The sequence below is a fragment of the Mastomys coucha genome, unplaced genomic scaffold (assembly GCF_008632895.1).
Source record: "Mastomys coucha isolate ucsf_1 unplaced genomic scaffold, UCSF_Mcou_1 pScaffold14, whole genome shotgun sequence".
In the NCBI taxonomy this organism is placed as follows: Eukaryota; Metazoa; Chordata; class Mammalia; order Rodentia; family Muridae; genus Mastomys; species Mastomys coucha.
In genome coordinates, this window is record NW_022196896.1 from 5120276 (window position 1) to 5143127 (window position 22852).

Genomic DNA, 22852 nt, shown 5'->3' on the forward strand with positions numbered 1-22852 from the left:
CCAAAGTTCAGGGGTACAGCTTTCCTAAAGATGAAACCCATGAGGTCATTGCTGCCTGTTATAGGTCGAGGGGATCAGGTAACATGTCTCGGCTACACACACTCAGCAAGTATTTTGTTTATTCATCTGGGCAATGGTCAGAGACATGGAACGTCCTCCTGTGTTGCTAAGGTGGATGTGACGGTTAAAAGTGCAAGATGGCACTTCAGTAAGGATTCCAGGTAACACACAAGCTCTGGCACCTCAGAGCACTCTGGCTTTCTCTTTGGCAGAGAGGGGATGGAAGGAATAGGAGAGCTAAGCAGGGTAAGAGGCTTGCCTAGCATATTTACAGAGCTCTGAAGGGGTTTGATTTCTTTCTTTTCTCTTTTCTTTTTTTTTTTTGAGATAGTGTCTGACTATGTAGACCTGGCTGTCCTGAAACTCACCTGCCTCTGGTTTCCAAGTTCTGGGATTAAAAGCTTGCACTACTCCACCTTGCTTCTGAAGGGTTTTTTAGCTGGAGAAAGCTACTTGGATACCACAAGTAACATGAAGTAGTCTAGGCAAAATCAATTAGTTGAGATGTTGAGATGTAAGCCTGGAAACGAAGAGCTGCAGCTGCAGTACAATCAGAGGCAAAGAAGGGAAGATGAATGTCAGATAGTTATGCTAGATAGATGGCTGGTTAGAAGTTGTAAAGGAGACATATGGGTGAAACCTCACCAAGTCAGGCTATGCAACAGTAAAACAGGTAGGCAGTGCTGAGGAGAAATGGTACATGTGAATATACCATTCAAATTTGGTGTATCTGAATATAGTATATTATTTCAAATATACGGTGTCAAAAACTACTAGTATATTTGAAGTCTGTTACCCAGGTCATACACTGTCAGTTAACAATGGCTGACAATACTTGGTGTTGGTCTCCTAAGATTATACTGAGTAACCTTGTTGTTTAAGCATCACACACTACTTATACCATCTTTTGATATTATGTAGTCCTGGAACCCATGAGATCCACCTGTCTTTGCACCTCAAGTGCTGAGATAAAGCATGTACAACACCACTACACTCACCTTCATGGGCTTTTTTGACTAGATGATTTTGAGGCTGTGGTCATGGGAAACTTATCTGAATAAGATTATAATGACGCCATGCAGATGGTGCTTAAATATGAGGGCTCAGTTATCTGGCCAGACTGGGTAGCTATGGATAGGTAGTGGGAGCAAAAAGCCCCTCATTCCCCTTTTCTGGGATAACCCAAGTTGAAATGGCACCTGTTCATAAGAATTCGGCCAGAGCCCCAAGCGCTATGGGCAAAGAAATCATTATAAGTACACAATTTGGGAGGCCCTTTCTCAGCTACACATGCTGATTGCAACTGTAGTCAATGCAATGTGAGTGAAGAGCTATGTCACTGAAGAGAATCTTTACACCACCCACAGGGTTCTGCCAACTTATCCATTTCCCTCACTACAAAGCCTGAGGGCTGCAACTCACAAATCACAGAACTGACCAGTGAGGCACGAACCTTTACAAAACTGAACTACAAGTAGGTCTGTGTGCTAGCATGGTCTGATTAGCACACAGGATCAATCTGAAGCACACTCTTTCAATCCTGTCATATTTTTCATATGTCATGAAGAATAATCAAAGATTAACTCAACAATTATTTAATAGTTTTCAGAATATAAGCTGCATAGCATTTTGGAATAAAAAATAATATAACTTTAAGTACATGCTTTAGGACACTTTGTTAAACAATAAGCAATCTGTCTTTGATGACCACCATATAGGGTGGCACACTTCACAGTGTCATCTGCAAACAGACATGGAGACGGATGTACAGCACAATGTCTACAAACAACATTTAAACAACACAACACATGATTTCAAGTATTCAAACACTGCTTTCTGTAAAACTGCCCCCAGGCCCAGGGAACCAAGCCTAACACTATTGTGCTGCGTGGGTGAGGGACGATGGAGCTGTTGAGTTCTTGTGGACGCAGCATCCTTTCCAGTGACACTGGCTTAGGGTAGCTTGAAAGCAGTATGAGGAATAATTTTTCCTCTTAGTATCAGGGGAAGGATGGCTAAAGAAATAAATTACAGCAGGGGCTATGGCAGCCCGAGAATGAGATAAGGGAGAATCACCTGACCATTATTGCATAGTCTCCTGAGGCAGCCACTGGGAAGGGCACAAAAAGCTGCTTCACTTTTGTGCAGCTCTGTGATCACCTTTGCTGACTGCTGTATGAGAACACACCATCTAAGTCTCCTGCTTTCTAAGTAAGGTGTGTCCAACCAAGTGACTCTATGTAGAGCTTAAGGCAGGGACCAGAGTGCAGCCCCCTTTAGTCCTCTGTCTAAAGGGCTGGCAAAATGCAGCCCGTGTTCCTGGATTCATTTCCTCAAGGTGTTGAGCAGAGGAAAGCAAGTGGCTGAGCTCTAGAGAAGGTGATCTCTACCTGGTCCCTAGTCACGAGCCCTGGTACGACTTGTGAGCTTTCTGTGCCCAGTACAGCAGGGAGTCCAAGAGCTTGTGCTAAGCTCTTCTATGTTGTAAATACAAATGTATAGTGCAATTAAAAAATGTTTTTATAATTGTTGGATACAATAAAAAAAAAAAGAAATCAGGCCCAAGATGAAGTTGTATCAGAGCACTGAGTTCACAAACAGCTGTGTAAAAGGGAATTCCAGAGGAGATGCAGTGACCCCGCAGTGACCCCGCAGCCCCACGACACACTGTTCTGCTCTAGGAATGGTCAGATGCAGTCACCAGCTCAAACCACTGCCTGAGGGCATCACTGAGGGTCTCCGGCAGTGCATTCACATCCCGAAGAATGATGTAAAATGGAAATGGAAACTCTTCCATGTAGGATCGGATTTCAGGCATCTCTCCTGGTCCTTTAAATATTGGTACTTTAATGTCCAAGATAGAATCCTGTTAACAAAAGACATTTTGAAAAAAAAAAAATTCTTAACTAGTTCATGGGTGACCTTGTTAGTTGTAACCCTCCTGGCTTGAGGGCTGGTTCTTCAGACCCTGCCTGCCTCTCATAACCACACCTCTCTGCCCACCTCTTGCTATTTGCCATGCCTCTTTCCTGGTTCCAGTTACATTGGAAGTCCCGCCTCTACAGAGACTAAAGGAGCTGCTGATTGGGCCAGCATGCTGATGAACTTGGGGGAGTGTTTTGCCTCCAATTTACTACCTGTTGGCTTGTAACAAAGGGTTGATCAAATGAAAGATGGCTGAGTGATCACACCTCCTTGTCGTCTAATTTTTAAGAGCCTTCCACGTGGTTAAAGTAACATAAAAATGGTTTGCCAATTCCCTGACTCCATATTCCAGAAAACCCATTCTTATTGTTGCCACTGGCCGGCAACAGTTAGTTGACAAGAAAAGCTGACATAAGAGAAACTTCCAAAATGTTTATGAAGAAGGCAGCTCTTTCTGACATGGAGAAGTTCAAGGAAGAGGAACCAATAAGAAACTCTGAGGGGGCTGGAGAGGTGGCTCAGCGGTTATGAGCACTGACTGCTCTTCCGAAGAGCCTGAGTTCAAATCCCAGCAACCACATGGTGGCTCAGAACCATCCATAATGAGATCTGACTCCCTCTTCTGGTATATTGAAGACAGCTACAGTGTACTTACATATAATAATAAATACATATTTAAATAAAAAAAGAAAGAAACGCTGCTTTCCTTGCAACTGTGTCTTTCCTTTCTATGGAGAAATCCCCACTTACCTTGCAACCTGCAGCTATTTGCTTTCTCAGACCCTGAGTTTGCCAGCTGCTGGGGATGGCACAGGAAAGGCTGGTCTCTATTTAATGGAGCTCAGGGTCCACGTTGACAACCGCTACTCTTTTCATATAGAGGAAAACTATACTCCAGAGGAGGGCTTTTGCATCTGTGAATCTCTGCTCTCCTCCTCATGACTCTGTGTTGGGAAGAATGCTCTTCACCTTGCAGGACTGTGTGGAGCTTAATGAAGGACACCGCACTGAGCACCAGAACCCAGGACACCGCGCTGAGCACCAGGACCCAGCACAGTGTTGCAGCTACACTTCTGAACAGGGCCAAGGAGCCCCTATTCTGCAGAATGGTGGCTTTGGGCACTTGCTTACTCACCCGTGAATTGGGATTATCCAGTACAACAAAAATGACAAAGATGTTGGCATTCTGGGCATTCTGGACCGCTGCTAGGACTCTGTCTTTGCCTTCAAGGAAAAGGCCTCGTCCATCAGAAACTATGAGGAGCAGCTGGGCAGTCTCTGCAGAAGCCGTGCATTACAGGGGGAAGGGAAAAGATAAAACCCATGTTAACAATTGGAAACCATCTGTGGGCGTTCTAAAGACAGACAGATCCTGGAAACCGCCACATTCTAAACAGGAGAGACAAGACACTCAATTGGTCAGCACAGCAGACAGAAGGTCAAGTTTAGATCAACTCCATTAAAGGCAAAGCATGTGGGCCACAGGAGGCTCAGCACAGAAAGGCTCTTGCTCTCTACTGACAACTTCAGCCCATTCCTTGAGACTCACACGATAGAAGCAGAAGTTATTCTGTCACCCATATGCTTAAGTCTGTGGACCCCAGCAACCATAGAGATGAATAGGCCACCAGAAGTGACCTATTAGTAAACTAGAACTATGTCTTCCAAATTTCACATATTGCCTTCTACACAGTTTTTTTGTTTTTCAAGACAGGGTTTCTCTGTGTAGCCCTAGCTGTCCTGGAACTCACTCTGTAGACCAGGCTGGCTTCAAACTCAGAAATCTGCCTGCCTCTGCCTCCCAAGTGCTGGGATTAAAGGTGTGTGCCACCACTGCCTGGTCTTCTAGACATTTCTATCCAGGGACAATTCTATGTCCCTAATTTCCTTCCCTTTCCCTCTTCTTCATGACAGAATCAGGGATAGATAACTGTCATATTTCAAGTCTGAGAGCAATCATAATTACATTAACTTATTTTTGGATTATGTTCTACAATGAGTATGAACTTTATACTTAATTCCATATACCTTATTCCTATTCAACTCTGAACGTAATCTATCATATAACTATGTTCTAATTGTAACTAGTTACCACTAATCATAAGCCTTAAAAATGAGTTCTGCATGGGTGCCTCTCTGCAAGTTTGCTGTGGCTATGCTGGTTTGAATTGTTCTCAGTGTCCTGCTCTGAGATCTGCTGTTGGTGCTGTGAGCTGACCTCAAATAATGTCTGAAATTGAGACATGAAGACAGGTAGGGAGGAATCTCCACTCCCAGGCCCTCTAACATGCCCAGGATCAGAGGTGAGGAGGACACAACCTCTGTCTGAATACTGGGAGTAACTGGGACCAGCAGGATCCAGGCACACAGGAACTCTGCCAGCCCCACAACACCCAGAGGAAGCTCCACTCCCAGGTGCTCTAACAAGCCCAGGTTCACAGGATCACAGAGACAGCTTGACTCTGAGGAGTTCTGACACAACCAGAATCAGAGGAAGGACAGGCTCTAGTCAGATTTAGCAAGGGCAGGTAGCACTAGATATAACCAGATGATGCGGGGCAAGCGTAAGAATGTAAGCAACACACACCAACGTTACTTGTCATTATCAGAACCCAATACTCCCACTATTGCAAGTCTTGGACACACCATCACACCGGAAAAGCAAGATTCAGATATAAAATCACTTCTCATGATGATATAGGACTTTAAGAAAGACATAAATAGTACCCTCAAAGAAATACAGGAGAACACAGGTTTAGCTAGAAGCCCTTAAAGAGGAAATACAAAAATCCCTTAAAGAACTATAGGAAAACACAAACAGGTGAAGGAAATGAGCAAAACCATCCAGAATCTAAAAATGGAAATAGAAACAATAAAGAAATCAGAAAGAGAAACAACTCTGGAGATAGAAAACCTAGGAAACAATTCAGGAGTCATAGATGCAAGCATCACCAACAGAATACAAGAGATAGAAGAGAGAATCTCAGGGGCAGAAGACACCATAGAAAACATTGACACAACAGTCAAAGAAAATGCAAAAGGCAAAAAGCTCCGAACCCAAAATATCCAGAAAATCCAGGATGGAATGAGAAGACCAAACCTAAGGATAATAGGTATAGAAGAGAGTGAAGACTCCCAAGGTAATGGGCCAGTAAATATCTTCAACAAAATTATAGAAGAAAACTTCCCTAACCTAAAGAAAGATGCCCATGAACATACAAGAAGCCTACAGAACTCCAAATAGACTGGACCAGAAAAGAAATTCCTCCTGTCACATAATAATCAAAACACCAAATGCACTAAACAAAGAAAGGATTTTAAAAGCAGTAAGGCAAAAAGGTCAAGTAACATATAAAGGCAGGCCTATCAGAATTATACCACACTTCTCACCAGAGACTATGAAAGCTAGAAGATCCTGGGCAGATGTCATACAGACCCTACAAGAACACAAATGCCAGCCCAGGCTACTATACCCAGCAAAACTCTCAATTACCATAGATGGAGAAAACAAGATATTCCATGACAAAACAAAATTTACACAATATCTTTCCACAAATCCAGCCCTACAGAGGATAATAGATGGAAAACATCAACATAAGGAGGAAAATTACACCGTAGAAGAAGCAAGAAAGTAATCTTTCAACAAATCCACACAAACCTAATTCCACCTCTTACAACAAAAACACAGGAAGTAACAATTATTTTTTCTTAATATCTTAATATGAAAATTAATATTACCAACATATCCTAATTGATTGATATCCAAAAATATGAGAAATTAGAAATTTGTTGATTGTCATCAATGGTCTAATTTGGTAACTGGAGAAATAGGTCCAATATTATACAATTCATATACACTTCCAGTTTGTATGTGACAGTGTCTTGCTGTGTACAACATAATGGTCTTGAGATCTTGCTTCTCCTATCTCTATTAGTAGTATTGTTTATTTCATGTTTTTACACTATACTAAGGTTTTCAGAACAGCTTACATATTTTAAAAGTATTTATATACCCAAAAGAAATGTAGACAATTAAATTGGAAGGGGCTTTGTAAGAGAACAACAAAGATGAGAATGATTGCTTTGCTTGACGTTTGTAATTCTTGTATCAAGTTACCACCATAAGACCCAAGATTTTAAGCTCTACTAAATACAAAGCAAACAAACAAAAACACTTTAAGTAATTATGTTCATTTAAGAAAATATTAGTAGTGATGTATTATTTTGAAATATACAGTTAATGCATTTGGAATTATTTAAAATTTATATTGAGAAAAACATATTTTCAGTATTGCTGTAGACAAGCATCTACATAAGACTGTTAAATTGATTGTTGTTTCATTTCAAACAACTTTTATAACTCATTTTTATTGTTATAATATTTTATAAATTTTAAAGAATATAAAAAAAGATATTGTAGGTATTGAAGGGGGGGTTCTCTGGGAGGAGTTGGGGTACAAAAGGAAAACAACAATGTGATTTAATTCTATTTACTTAAAATATGTTTTTAAATGCTAACAAATTCAGAAATTGAAATCATGTAACTTTTCTCATTATAATACAATAAAACTTAAATACATAAATAAATGAGTTCAGTATGAATTTCAGAATAAATAACGAATAAAGAATTCAATCAATGACACAACTCCGTTTTTTCCTATAGACAATACTTTTAAAGGTGATGGGGGTTAGAGGGACTCAGAAGATGGTTCATTTGGTAGAATGCTTCCTTCCTATGCAAGTTAGGACTAGCAGCCACATAAAAGTCAAGTGTGACAATGCATGCCTTTAATCTCAGTGTTGGAGAGCGGGAGATAGACGAAACCTGGGGTTTGATGGCCAGCTTAGCTGTGAGCTCCTGGTTCAGTGAAAAGATCGTTTCTCAAACAAACAAAGCAAAATCACAGAAGATTTCCAAAGTCAACCTCAGGCTTCCACACACACATGCATCTTCATACATGCGAACACATATATAGTTACTCACAAATTAGAAACAAAAGATAGCACAGAGAAATAAAAGAAACTGCAAGCAGCTCACCTGGGCTGACGCTCTGGGATAGCTTCTGGGCAGCTGCAAACATTTTGGCTGCAGACTCTAGAAACTAAACAGAACCAGCACCAATTACTACAACTACCTAAGCTCCCCTCCGTAATTAGAGGTTCCCATGGCTTCTGACCTACGTACAGTCTGTCTTCCTACTGTGCAGCACTTACCACTGAACTCTGGCATGCTTAAGTACAGACAGGACTGTCACTGGCTAGTGGCTGCTAGTGTTCTACAGGACACTCCAAAGGAAGAGAGACAATGAAGAGCCATGAAAAAAAGTCTCCTTTCAAGTTAATAAAGCTGTTGAGCAAACTAGCAAGAACTGAGAACAGAAAGGCTGTTATTTCATCCTCTTCAGAAATCTCTAGTTTTACTTTCCTAGGTTTTGTTTCTAGGCTTAATGAGAGACTAGGCCCAAACCCACCTGACCAATAGGATACCAGGCAGTAACTCTGCTTTTCAAATGTTTCAAGCTGCTCAACTGTGCTAAAGTCAATGATCTTTGCAGACTGAGAAAGGAGTCACACCTTGGTTAAGGGATGCCAAGGAAACTGTCCTAGTAACATATAGGCTGAAGTTATTACCGTGTATTGTCATGCTGCCTGTCCTAATTCTAGAATGCGCCCAGGAGGTCCTAAAAATTAATGTCTCTTACTATCAGCTTTAGAATTTGTGCAAAACAAATCTTGACTTCATCAGCATACCTGAGCAATCTTAGTCTTCCTTTGTTGGAATTTGCAGAGCCGTAGAATATGAGACCCTGAAGAATCATTAAACTGCTCATGGAATGGGTGCAACAGCTTTACTGACTCTCCAAAGCTTAGAAAGAAAAATCAGACATAACATGATTTTTCAGTCAAAACAGTAAAGGTTGGGAACAGTCAAAACAGTGATCAAAACAGTAAAGGCTGGGAACAGGATTTTCCTGCTGTGATTAGAAGGCAACATTAGAGCTGGGGGTGGTGACCCATGTCTTTAACCCCAGGACTTGGGAGGCAGAGGCAGGCAGATCTCTGAATTGGAGGTCAGCCTGGTCTACAAAGCAAGTTCCATGACAGCCAAGGAACCCTGTCTGAAGAAACAAAACAATCAAACAGAAACCAAAGGTAGTATTAGGGCATGGAGAGATAGCTTCAGCAGCTAAGAGCATCTCATCCAGAGGACCCAGGTCTGGATCCTACTACCACTGGTGGCTCACACTATCTATAATCCAGTTCCAGGCATCTAATGCCTCTTTTGGCTTCCAAGGGTATTGCATGCATGCAGTACACAGACATACACAAAGGCAAAACACCCATACACATGAAGTAAAAACCACAACAAAACAAAACTTGTAAAAGGCAACATTACCTGCACACTGCAATCTGACCCACTTCTAGGAGAGTTAGAGCGTTACCAATCACAGCCAACGACTCAAATGCAAGCTATGAAGACGAAAGTAGAGTTTAAGGCACCAAAACTCCTGTAAATCAGTTTGCTTCAAGACTTCACAGAAAACATTATTTTTGTATGGCAAAGTTGTGAACAATAGTACCAAAATGTCATACAACAGACTCAGGCTGGAGTCCCCTTGGACCCTCTCTTGTGTTTAGCTGCTTCAATCCTAGTGCAATACACCGATAGGAATGGTTTTCTCTACATACAATGTAACAACAGTGGTACTGAGAATTATGTTCCAGAAATGCAAATTTTCCTTCCTTTCCATGGCAGAGCCCATATAAAATCTTTTATATGTAACTAAAGTTAAAAGAGTTGAACTAATTCTCATGCGGTAGAGTCAGACTAGAGAACTGAGTTACAAAGTTTATTATCAGAACCATTCCAATTTCTGAGTCCCCAGCCAACTTTGCAGAGAACCTTTCTGTGTCTACTGTGTGCATATTTCCTCCCCCAGTGAATGCCTTCCTTCAAATGTTGATTCTGTTTGCAATGCTTGAGATTTCTCCTTCCTTTTAATTCTTTAACTGACAGAGAGAACAAATCTATTAAGACCCTAGATTGTAATATGTCTTAAGAGTGGTGGGGAAGAATGAGTTTTAAAAAATGAAATACTAAAAAGGGAGAAAGGCGTCTTGTATTTTTCTAAGTGTTCCGAAAAGCCCGATTTTTTTTTCTTTCCCCAAGTGAAGGAGAAAATGTGCTTGTGCGTGTGGTTTTTAAATTTATTTTTTGTGCTTCGCTACTCAAAGACCACATGCAGTTTAAAGATAAGCCCAAAGCAACTGTAAGTTATCAAGTCAGCTAGACAACCTGAAATCTCTTGAAACATAATTACTCAAATTTTGAAAATAACATTCTTGTCCACATAAAGAAAGAAAAATCTAGCTCACCATGAAATAAGACATAGGAACAGAATTGTTATTCATTTACAAATGGTTACTAGTATGCTCAACTGATGGGAGGAAATAAGGTTGCCAATTTGTGGGTCCTAAATTTCAGGGTAATGAGTAAATGATAAAGCCGGGAACCAGAGGCTTTCTGTGGCCCCCATCTCGTTCCTTCAATAGTCCCATTAGCTAAGCTGTGAGGTAGCCAGGGCTGAATGTAGTCCGAGGCACGCCTGAGGGAGAGCACACAGTCGTCACACTTCCACACTAGTGCAACACAAATGTGTCTCATTTTAGACTTGGGATATGCAGTAGCTAAGGATAGTTAACCCCCTGCCTTCTCTGGACACTGCCGATTTTAACATGTAACAGTTCATTATCTTCATCTGCAGCAAATCCAAAGAGATTTAAAAGTCAAAGCACTCAATTCAAAAGTTTTACACAGAGACAGAACTTTAAAGACATGACAAGTGAAAAACTGGACAAGATCGCTAATTAGCCTTTGTAAATGAAATAATTTTCTTAGTTTTTTTTTCATTCCTCTGACCAAACATCTGTCTTTAAACAAATCTATCAGTATTATCAGGCTGTCTGTATAAAGGACAAGGGAATAAATGAAATGAAAAACAAACAAACAAACAACTCCCCAAACCAAAAAACCACAAACTTGGTTTTAAAATCAAATCCCTCTTCATTTTTAAATTTTTTTCAATTTCTGGGCCAGAATTGATTCAAACAATTCTTTTATCATCTAGATCAGTAAATCAATCCAACATAGTGCCCACATATGAGGAACATGCTGAACTGTGAGAAAATGAAGAGAAATTTTTTACTGTCACCTGCTTAAATGACAGCAGTTTTAGAACAAAATGGTTAAGAAAGCATTAATCTAGATATTTTATATTTAATTTAGTCTTCATTACTGATGTAGGTACTGTTATAATCCTTTTTTTTTTTTAAAAGAAAGTGAAACTGATAATAAGATACCCAAAGTTATGGGGAGATGGGCTGTGAACTGGACTCAGAGGGTACATTCTAGCCTCTTCCAGGAGAACATCACTATCTTAGGTCAGCTGCTGGCTTATGCCAAATAAAATTACTGTTAAAAAAAGCACCCCCTAGAAACCAGTTTCAGAAATGCCAGGATGTGCAATCGTAAACACCCCTTTCTGGATGGAGTGGTTATCCTCCCTGCCAGCTATACTGAGTCTCCTTAGACAGCCTGAGCACCTGGGCCTGCCTCTTCTCCTCCTTACCCGAGCACCTGGGCCTGCCTCTTCTCCTCCTTACCTGAGCACCTGGGCCTGCCTCTTCTCCTTACCTGTTTGGTGTGGTTGTCTACCATGCTTGAGGAGTCATCAATAGCCAGACAAATCTGATACTGCCGTTTACTGGGCTTGGTCCTACGAAGCCAAATCCTGTCTTTTCGAAACTGACTGGCAATGTATGGAATGATCTTCCGCATGTTCAGTCGTTTCCCTGTTCGATAGTCTCCTCTGTTACAGGAACCAATGGGAGCAAAGATGAACACAGGCTCATGCCTTAGAATTTTACGACAAAATCACATTATTAAGAACTTAAAAAAGCCAGTGTCAGGAAATTATTCCTGGCAAAATGTTGACATCCAATGCAGACTGCAATTAGTGCCTTCTAACTGTCAGTCAGAGCACCTGCCTCCGATCTGACTGTAATAACTAAGCTTTCCCAGAACAGCTAAAACACACAAAGCCTCATAGGCCTCCTTTTTCTGTTCTAAACTGCGACTTTGACCAAATCTTTGTGGTTCTGATCTTAGCTGAGTAACATACCATAAGCACAGTAAACAGTACCACATCTAAGGCTGTTTCCTACACAGCAGAATGTAAGCTGCCTTCATGTATGTATTTTCTCATCCCAGAAACGCACACACACACAGTTCCTATTTACAGCTAATGGGGGACAGTAGCAGACACCACAATAGTGCCCAGAGAGCAGAAACAGCAACCCAGAAGCCAACACTATTAATGGGTGTAATTGAACTGGTGACCCCAACTTCTAAGGACCTCAATCAGGGAAGACTTACCTTAGTTTGGCTGCCTGTGTAGGTTCTAGTAGGAGACGAAGCTGCTCACACAGCTGTTGTGAAAGAGATGCAGTTAAGACTAGGTAATTCTGCCACATCTCAGCTGCAGCCTTCTCCTAGGACAGCAAAATAGAAACTACTATTAGAATGCTAAAGCAGAAAAGAACTTTCACAAGTTTTCTCAGCAAAGCACTTTAAAGCTTTTCTCAGCAACCAGCAATCTAGCTAAATAAAACCCACTGCCCCCCAAATCCCAGAATATACGGTTCTAAGGGGCAGTTAATAATGGGAATTCACAAACAGTTTGCTCCTGCCAGTTCAAGAACTGGACCTGATGTTTTGCATATCGGTATGTGAATGTGGACTCTGGGCAAGGCTCAAGAACCTGAGCACTCATCAGTTTTCAAGAGGGAGAGTGACAGTGTATACAAATCCTTCTCAGTAGGGATCTACACACACAAAGGCTTCACACTGACTATAGCAGAGCACGTAATACATGCATGGTAGGGAGAACGATAATAAACACAGAATATAGGCATGCTCATACACTATACATTTCGAGGTTAAATCATTAAACTAAAATACACTCCACATAGTCAGCAAGGACCTGAAGACCATTCAAGACTACATAGCATGAACTTTTGCCTAGCTTCCTTACAAAGCCAGCAATACAAGCTAAAGGAACCAAATATATCTGTTTGTTTTAATGAGAATATAGATGCAGTGGCAGAATAGGCAGAATCAGTGGACCCCTAGTTCAGGGAGAGTTCTCAGTACAGTCTCCATCGGTCTTTTACAAAGGTAACTGGAGCTAAGAACCTACTGAGTTATGTCTTAAACAGGCAAATTATTTTGTGGAAAAGAAAACCAAATGCCAACATCTCTGACTTACTTCTTCTGCATTCCCACAGTCGTGCGCCTGCCATGTCTCCAGCTGCCTTTCCATCTCTTGCCGCAGCTCACTGACATCTTTTAAAAAGGGCTAAGAAGGAAAAGGTATGTAAGTGGAGGCCCAGGTTGGAACCAACAACTTACCACTCACTGACTGTTGTACTATGGTGTGACCTTGTTGCAGTTGTATGCCTGAACTCACAACTCAAGCAAATTTAAGGGTACAGTCAGAGGATTCCATTTCTTGTTTTTGGGATCAAATGGATGAATAGAACTTTTTTTTTTTTTTTTTTTTTTTTTTTTTTTTTTTTTTTTTTTTGGTTTTTCGAAACAGGGTTTCTCTGTGTAGCCCTGGCTGTCCTGGAGCTCACTCTGTAGACCAGCCTGGCCTTGAACTCAGAAATCTGCCTGCCTCTGCCTCCCAAGTGCTAGGATTAAAGGTGTGCACCACCACCACCTGGCTTGAATGGAACTTTTGTCACTTATAAAACAAAAGCAAACCAAATGTCTTTCTTTGTGTGTATATGGACGCACACGTAGGAGACCAGAGGCTAACAGACAACCCCGGGTCTCTTGCCCACTTTCTGATAAGCCTCTATCTCCACAAAGTCAAATACTGGGCAAGGCCCGGTTCCAAGACTCCTCCTGTTGTGGAGAGATGGCTAGGTTTTAGTAAGTGCTTGTCTCACAAGTGTGACCCGAATTCTAGCCTCAAAACCCATGCAACAAAAGCCAGGCACACTGACACAGGGTGAGGTAGAAACACAGGGGTCACTGAGTTGGCTGTTCAGCCCTCCTTAGCCTTCTTGGAAAATTCTACAACAACCAGAAACCCAGTCTCACAAACAAACAAACCAACAAACAAATGAACAAACACCCCCCCAAAAAACAACAACAACAACAACAACAAAACATGGATTGCAATTGCTCATGAAGAATGAAACCTGAACTTGTCCTCTGGCTTCCACATGCACACACACACACACACACAAAACAAGCCTTACTGACCACCCTTGCACCCACCCCTCCTAAGTAAAAAATTATTATTGTAAGTTGTCAATTGTACATAAGTTGTGGCCTAGGTTGGAATGCCAATGCCAAGAACTAGTGCCACCATAATGGGTAAGGCTGTAGTGGGCACAAGTTAACAAAGGATATACCATTTGCTAAAAGATTAACTTAAAAGTTTTGAGAAGACTTGAGAGATTTCATAAAAGTTCTAAAGTAACTTAAAACTAAAAGTTAACACAGCAAGCTAGAGTTCAGTACTTGGAAAACTGAATCCACAAGGAATTGATGAAGCGTATGAATAGTTGAGTCTCGGCTTCTTTCTGGCCTCTCATTCTCTGTCTCCTGGTGAGGTATGGTTGTTCTTGGGTCTTGGTCTTCTTTTGTCTTAAGTGTTTGCATATCCACCTCCATCTCACTAGAGCCTATTTTCATAGAAAGACAGTTTCATTATCACGTGGTTCACTAGTGCCTGTCCTAACAACAAATCAAACCTCAACTCAATCAACAATTTCCACGTGTCTCTCTGCTCCATTTCCTCATTTTCTTTACTCTATGCTTAAAAACCTTATGTAATAAAGGGATCTCTATAATAATCAAGAACATACTATTCTGCTTGTCCAAACATATTTTAAAGAGACAGATGTGAATCTGTCAGAAATTGTTTCCCCTAAATGACTGATCTTCAAGACTCTCTTTTCTGAGATCATGATAGGTGAATTATTCACCTAAGCCAGATATTAGAATAGGAAAGAGCCAAGAGTAGACTTGATGACAAGTCCTCTTGTCCAAGAGGACAGACAGCATACACGTTTGCTCAGTAAGGACTCACCAGAGGCTGCAGCAGTCTCTGACTTGACTGCCTCTGGCTTCAGCTGCTCCGTGTCCTCTGCTCTGATCAGCTCCTCCTCTGTATCCATGAGGATATCTTCTGTCTCCTCCTCCTCCTCCTGATCCTGTCCAGAGGCCTTTGCAATCTGCTGTTGTTCACTACTGGCCACATCTGCCAACAGTGCACAGAGGGACAAAGCTTAATTTTTCTGCAGAGAAAGGTGATACTGGATGGGTTATTGTCTCTATCACTTCCACCTTTTAAGATTCTACTAAAGCTGGTTTTCCACTGACCAACCATGGGGTTCAGACACTTGCTGGCCTAAATACCTCTTGCTGTTCTATTGACAGACCTGATTCTAGAAGTTATATAGTAGTATGTACCCACACACGGAAAGAGAAACTGGCATTTATCTGGGTTTTTACTGATGTAAACAGAAAAGACAGGGCAGAGTGTGGACATGTGACTTGAAGCAGCTACTGAGAACCACGCTTGGAAGTAACTTGTGAATAGAAAAACTAGATACAAAATGGGAGGGGGGGGAAGGAAGAAGTCTCAGCATTTTAATCTTAGACAAGTTTTACTTAAAGACCTCATAGCTCTCAGAGATTTGAGAAAATCTATAACCATGTCTCTGACAGCAATAGCTAAGAGAATACTCTTGCCAAGGCATGATCCAGTCTCTCTGTGTCTTTCTCTCCCATAACAAAGGATTTCACATATACATTGGCCACAAACCTGCTATGTAGTCAAGGATAACCTTGAACTTTTTCTAATCCTCTGGGGTACCGGCATCACAGACGCCATACTTAGCTTTATGTAGTGGCAGGAATCAAATCTAAGGCTTTGTGCATGCTAGGCATTCAAAAAAAAAAAAGAATTATTTTATTTATATGAGTACACTGTAACTACCTTCAGACACACCAAAAGAGGGCATCGGACCTCATTGCAGACTGTTGTGAGCCACCATGTGGTTGCTGGGAGTTGAACTCAGGACCTTTGGAAGAGCAGTCAGTGCTCTTAACCACTGAGCCATCTCTCCAAGCAAGCATTCTTATCAACTATATTTTTGCATCACTGGCAGAAATGCTTTATCTGTATGCATATATATATATGTGTGTGTGTGTACACACACACACACACACATATATATATACAATTAACAACTAGAATTCAGGATCCATTCACCATCCACGTCCATCACCTTCAAGTCACTCAGTGTCACATGTTTATAGGGACCTAGAATGGGGTCTTGCCATATTAGAAGCTATGACACACCACCTAATTTGAGGAAGGAACAAGCCCATGCTCCAGTCAAGGGAGGATCTGGGCCAAGTATATTTATACTGATCAACTGTCTCTTTTGTGTTGGAAACACACAGAGAAACAAAGCACTGTCCTCATTTCTGTCCTGTGCTCGGAGGTATACGTCATCATAGTAGTGTACTTAAGGAAGAGAGGAATGCAAGGACAAGGGAAGTGTGATGACTGGTCGCTGACCTCATCCTCCCCATTTCTATTATGGCTGTTCACTGTTCAAGGACACGCAACAATGTTCAATACCAAGAGACTGAAGGTCAGCACCAGGTTTACAGCATGTGGCCAGCTGTCTATGAGGAAAGAGGGCTTACCCCAAGAACCCTGAGCATTTACACTTGGCTACAATTACCTTACTACTAGAAACAAGTTGTATTTCTGTCTTATAAAAATATTGTACTGAGAGAAAAGAGCTAGACAGATAGCTATTTCTTCCCCTTCTACTTTTCCTGGCAGGCACAGTCATGTGGCAGAACTTCAGAGAAATGCTTGAAGAGAAAAGAAGTATTCTTAGCACCATACCATAGGTTTGTGCATCATATGCATCACTGCCTTGTTTAATATGTTCAAATGTATCTGCATCTTCCACTTGAGCCTGGGCTGACTCCTGTTCAGTCTTTCTGTCTGTGTCCACAGTCCTCAGCCTCTTATGCACATGCTCGTTGTGGTCACCTATGGAGCGTTCATTGTCAGCCTGCCCAGGTCTCCTCTTAAAACTCTGCAGGAATTAAGGAGATCATTAGAGCCTTATTTGCAAAGGTGAAACCTCAAAACAACCAATGCTCAATCCCAAGGACAGCCATACAACAGTGGGATTCAATACAGCTATTCAAAGAATGGGCTATTAGATGCTTATATAATTTCTATAATAACCCCCACCATCAGATTGGCCTTGAATTTGCTCTGTAGCTAAGATAACCTTTCAACTCCTGACCCTCCTGCTTCTGCCTTCCAAATGCTGGGATAAAAGGTATACGCCACTATGACTACATCTATGATATGCAATAGTCAACAAAGCAAAGAAACATACATATGTATATGTGACACTGGTGGCATTCACTTGCTCTGGAAAAATAGCATGTAGGCTTTTAGGGGAGTACTTGGTTTGCATTTTGAGAATAGCAATTTCACAAGCATGAATGTACCTCATTTAAACAGTGTCAAGTTTGAAAAACAATGGACAATATAAAGAGTAAGCCTGGTTAGTTGGTGCTGTATGGCAGCACATAGCATAGAGCAGAGAAAAACCTTCTGGTTGGGGTCTTCTTTCCAAGCCTGTCATTTATTTATGAGCCAAGGCTGGAAAGACTGTCATTTGTTGTTGTTGTTACTATGTGCGTGCACGAGTGCACAAGTGCACATGCAGAGCTTGTGGAGGCCAGAAGAGGAATTAGGTTTCCTGGAACTACCATATATGGAGGTACTGGGGACCAAACCAGGGTCCTCTGAAAATGCAGTAAGTGCCCTAACTACTGAGATATCTTTCCAGCTCTTTCATTTGCTGTTTATAATCACTTCATTCACAGCACCTTTTTCTGCCTGCCTTCATTTAAATTTAATCAGAGAATGACAGGAACCTGTGTATTTTTGTTGGTGTGTTGCTGGGAGGACAAACGTGCAATCAAGTTGGATTCATGGCCTTCTGCTTGGTTTGCATCCGCGGCTCCACTGCCATGTTCCTAAGAAATCCGAACCAGAAGAGGAGAGAGAAGTTAAAGCAATGGCTGCTGTGCTGCCCTGGTTCCAACTTCTCTCAGTGTTCTATTAATTTAAGAGGGCCAACTTCCTGTATACCTGCCTGCTACAGAATCCCAGTGCTAACAAAGGTCCCGCTGGCACACAGCAGCACAACACTGACACACTCCGGAGCCCTGGCTTTGCTCTGACCAGTTCCTTGCTTAAAGGAACATAAAGTCTTATTCTGACAAGCAGACAGAACAGGCCTGATCATCAGCTAGCTGAGCACCTAGAGGTTGTCACTCAACTTAGTACTGAGGCTTACTTTCCACAAAGATCAAATGGAAAAAACACAACAGCATCATGTATTTTTTAGAGTTAATATGGAAGACTGCTGAGTAAAGAAAACGCTCAGTACTTGATGGATGCTCCATGAATAGTGCTGGAAAGATGTAAGAAATACAGCTCCTGCTGCTAAGTGACTGGGTTCAGAGCAGTGAAGGAGCACGTCAGTGATATCCTGAAGTGCTGCCATTAGAACACATTACCATTAGGTCAACAGAGAAGTAGTTTCCTTGTGATATTAGAACACTTAGAAGCCCAGAAAACAGTAGGGAAAAGTCAAACACTATTAGAAGTATGGGGTTGTCAAGGAAGCCCAAATTTGACCTTTCTTTTCTTGGAAGTTTTTTGAAAAATATTACAAACCAGATGCTCCCATAGACTTTAAATCTAGTAACTTCTTCTTAGTAAGGACATCACTCAAACATAGTCTACAACACACATTCTTCATTAGCTGTTTCCTAAGAAGCACATACAAAGAGGCAAACAACCATTCTCTTAAAAAAATGGGAGATGATCCTTTAAACGTTAACAAACTAACAAAGACACAAAAACAAAAGGACACAGAGAAACCACACTTGAAGAGAACCCGGTTCCAGACAGACAGAGGCAATGGAGATTCATTACCTCTTTCCCCTGCTCCTTCTCTGGTGCAGCCCCAGCTAGTTCCACAGCCTGTGCACTCTGCACATTGTCCACTCCAGTCTGCCCACAGGAGGCATGCTCCTTTCTCTCTGTGGCCTCTGGCACTTGCTCTTCAGTATCAGACTTCTCCCCTTCCTCTTCCTCCTTCTGCATAGAAAAAAACAAACATGCTGTAGGGGATGAACACAAGGGTGCCTAACAGGAAGAAGGCGCCCTCCCCACTCCTTTCTAAGGTGTCGGGTGGGGGGCGAAGAGGGACTCTGTACAGAGGAGAATGGTTAAGAGAGGGTTTTCAAGTAAAACATAAAACTCTGTAGTGGTAAATATCTTACAAAAGATTCTGCTGGCATAAAGTGTTTTTTCTATTGCTTTTAATATAAGAAAAGCTCCACATCCCATAATACCTGGGGCTGAAGACCTTGGTCAACAGGGCTGACCCCACTCTCTCCATCTCCATCAGTGGCAGTCTTGTCGTCCTCCTCCTGCTCAGAATGCTCTTCTGCATGGCTGGATGTATCTTTGTCTTGGTCATCAGTTCCTGTATCCATATCCATATTCTCTTTTCCTTCACTGGGGCCTTCCTCAGGCTCATGTGGACTTTCACCTTCATTCTGACCAGATTCAGGCTCTTCCATTTCATGGTCTGTTTCTTCCATATCTACCATTTTTTCTTTGATTTCCAAAGGATTCTCTTCTGATCAAAAAAAAAAAAATTCTTGATTTCTTAATCTGGAAGGTGGCTACATAAATATTTTATTCAGGCATGACGTGATACGGGAACAGATGCAGCCAGATATAAATAGATGCTGAGGTTTAACTCAGGTTCTCATGCTTGCAAAGCAAGCACTTCAGTGACTGAGTGATCTCCACGAGGCTCCAATTTTACTTATTAGAAGAGTATCCCTATACTTTCAGAAAGCTATTAGCCAGTAACATAATTGTTCTTTGGTTCATACATACTAATCTAAATGAGCCTAAATAAAATGGATATTTTAAGAAAGATAGGATACTATATATACTTAGCAATTTTTTTAAAAATAATTATTTACTTATTTTATGTATGTGAGTACACACCAGAAGAGGGCATCACCTTCCATTACAGATGGTTGTGAGCCACCATATGGTTGCTGGGAATTGAACTCAGGACCTCTGGAAGAGCAATCAGTGCTCTTAAACCGCTGAGCCATCTCTCCAGCCCACTCTTAGCAGTTTTAATCTTAATTTTATGTATGCTTGGTCGCTGGAACTATGGTTAAAGTCAGATTCAAAAATTAAGATTTTTATATAAATGGTCTTAGATAAATCTTTGTAATTTATTTGTTTCAACATATATCTAAAAATTATACATAACTGAAATGAGCTTTCCTAAGTATGTAACTCAGTCAAATCAGTGAAGTATCTATCTAGCATCTTCCTGTGAGGTTCTTCAGTTAGAGTTTCTATTATTATCTTTGGAGGAATCCCTAGGGATGAAATGAGTAGCAGAGGCTCCAGGTTACTGTCATAGGATGTGTGACTTCCTTGGGATTCTTTGCTCTTATTCTCCATTATCATGATTAGTTATAAAACCATTATTTCTTTAGAAGAGTTGTGTGAGAGCCCTGACAGATCAAGACTGACTGCTGCGCACATCAGCCTGCCAGGTGAGAACACAGTAATGGCTTTGGGTGAGAAAAGGGTATACATGATAAAACATTACCAGTCCTTGGCCATGCAAAATGCAGGATAAGAAGTGACAACAGAAGAGAGGTATGCTGGCCTACATGTTGGAAGTTTATTCAAACTGGAATGGAGCTAGCAAAGTGGTATCTCTGGCCTTGTCATGCCACTGGCCAAGAAGAAACAGCACTGCCCACTGCCAGTGACTTTCAGCTATGGGCATTTGGAAAGACGTACCTTCTGCTTCCTCATTGTCTGTGTCCTCGCCACCACTTTTGTCCTCACTGTCAAGTTTCAAGTCATCTGGAAGGTCCAAGGCCTCAGGTTCTGGCAGCTTTTCTTGATTGCCATGATAAGGGTCTACCTCATTCTCATCATATTCCCTCTTTGGGATAACAACGAGAGAACAGGGAGAGCAAAAACTGTATAAAACTATAGGCTATGATTTCTTTCTAAATATTACTATCACATTTTAGTGACTTAGTAGTATTTTTTAGTCTTTCATCTTAGAACTTCAAATTTCGTTTTCTGTATAGACTCTAAAGGGTAGTAGGCCCTTTGTTCCTTAATATTAAAACCCAAAACTTCTGAAAAGAAATAAAAGACCACAGATCTTAGCTTCTAAAACACAGTTAAGCCAAACAGTACATTAGCAGAAACAAACAGTTAAGGTACATTAATAAAATGTTGTGAGGCCCCTCCCCAACTATGGCACTCTTCTATGAAAAATACATGAAAGGAACTGACAAATAGGAAGGAAAAAAATGTCTAAAGACACTCAGAGGACTGTGGTCTTTAGTCAGGAGGTGAAACACCATCAAAGGTTCATTACCTCATCAGTCTGCTCATTAATTTTCTCTTGGCCTTGTTCAACATCTTCAGATTCTAAGTCTTCCTTCTCATCTTGATGTTTTTTATTTTTGTTCAAATTTCCAGCATCCAAGTTGTCATCTTTAGCGACAAGTTCAGAATCTTCCTAAATGAATCAAGAAATAAAGAAAATTCATCCAGGAGACAGTTTTCTAGCCCTCAGGTCCAGATGATGTCTGCTGTCAGGCCCAAGCGGTATAGATAATCGGTAGACAGGGCACTACTATTTGTGTGTGGAGATAACCACCTCAGTCTGCCAAGAGCAGCAAGAACAGACATCATACTTCCGCATGTCTGTCCTACCCTGCCAGTCTCAGCTAGAGCTGGGGATGCAGCTCCATGGGGAAAATTGACTTGGCATGGATGTTCCCTTCTCCACAACACAGCAACTCATGGGAAGACTTAGGTCATGATGCTATATGCTGTGAATATGAGATAAGAGAGCAAACAGAGAAGAAAGAGAAGAAAAACAAAAGGAAAAGCAGGAGATAGCACGGCCTGGAAGGAGCAGCTCCTCAGTCAGGGCCTGGGAACTCTGGGATCTGGACTCTTAATTACCTCATCCATTCCTGGTCCTGTCTCCTCAGCTTTACTGTCATTGTCTTCATCTTCTTCCTCATCATCTCCCCAAAGCCTCTCATCTAGTTTGTCGGCTTCCTCACCATTGAGATTGCCCATCTGCTTATCCAGGTCTCCATCCTCACTGTCAGACTTCTCATCATCCTCTTCTGAAAGCACGCATGTTACACTGAGTTAGGCAGACACCCCACCAATCCAGGTCTGTATGTGTCAAAGGCAAACAGACTACCCAGAAGAAGGGTCATTAGGATCTACTGCCTGTTTTTACAGAACACAGTGGGTAGATGCCGAGTATTTCTACAAGGCTTTGCAAATCATATGAAGGAAAAAGGACTTTCAGGTGTGAATAAACAGTAAGCAGAGTTGTCAGAATGTCTGGTTTTGATGCTGGGGAGGACACCAGCACCACACTTGCATGTGAACTACAGAACTGAGTGTGGCCTATATGCCACAAATTTGTTTTGCTCTTACAGTTTAGTAAGAAATATTATTTTTTTACTTTATTACTTGTGTGTATGTGTGCACGTTTATGAGTGTAGGTGTATGGTCATGAAAACCACAGGTGTCAATTTTTGTTTTTTACTTCATGAGACAGGGTCTGTTTTTCTACT

The 22852-nt window shown here is 41.4% G+C and overlaps 1 protein-coding gene across 1 annotated transcript in view; it reads right to left on the minus strand.

The window, feature by feature from the left end:
* Positions 1 to 1639: 1639 nt before the first annotated feature.
* Positions 1640 to 22852, minus strand: part of Mdn1 (midasin AAA ATPase 1) — a 128743-nt gene continuing 107530 nt past the window's right edge. The window contains exons 86-102 of the mRNA XM_031366448.1: positions 22221 to 22390; positions 21625 to 21768; positions 21030 to 21177; positions 19538 to 19827; positions 19116 to 19280; positions 18047 to 18148; positions 16992 to 17187; positions 15153 to 15323; positions 14582 to 14745; positions 13314 to 13403; positions 12422 to 12537; positions 11681 to 11855; positions 9383 to 9456; positions 8737 to 8851; positions 8024 to 8087; positions 4121 to 4263; positions 1640 to 2926 (exon numbers count right to left, since the gene is read on the minus strand). Of these exons, the coding sequence (XP_031222308.1) occupies positions 2738 to 2926; positions 4121 to 4263; positions 8024 to 8087; positions 8737 to 8851; positions 9383 to 9456; positions 11681 to 11855; positions 12422 to 12537; positions 13314 to 13403; positions 14582 to 14745; positions 15153 to 15323; positions 16992 to 17187; positions 18047 to 18148; positions 19116 to 19280; positions 19538 to 19827; positions 21030 to 21177; positions 21625 to 21768; positions 22221 to 22390 (2516 nt within the window). The 3' untranslated portion in view covers positions 1640 to 2737. The remainder of the gene's footprint in view (positions 2927 to 4120; positions 4264 to 8023; positions 8088 to 8736; positions 8852 to 9382; positions 9457 to 11680; positions 11856 to 12421; positions 12538 to 13313; positions 13404 to 14581; positions 14746 to 15152; positions 15324 to 16991; positions 17188 to 18046; positions 18149 to 19115; positions 19281 to 19537; positions 19828 to 21029; positions 21178 to 21624; positions 21769 to 22220; positions 22391 to 22852) is intronic.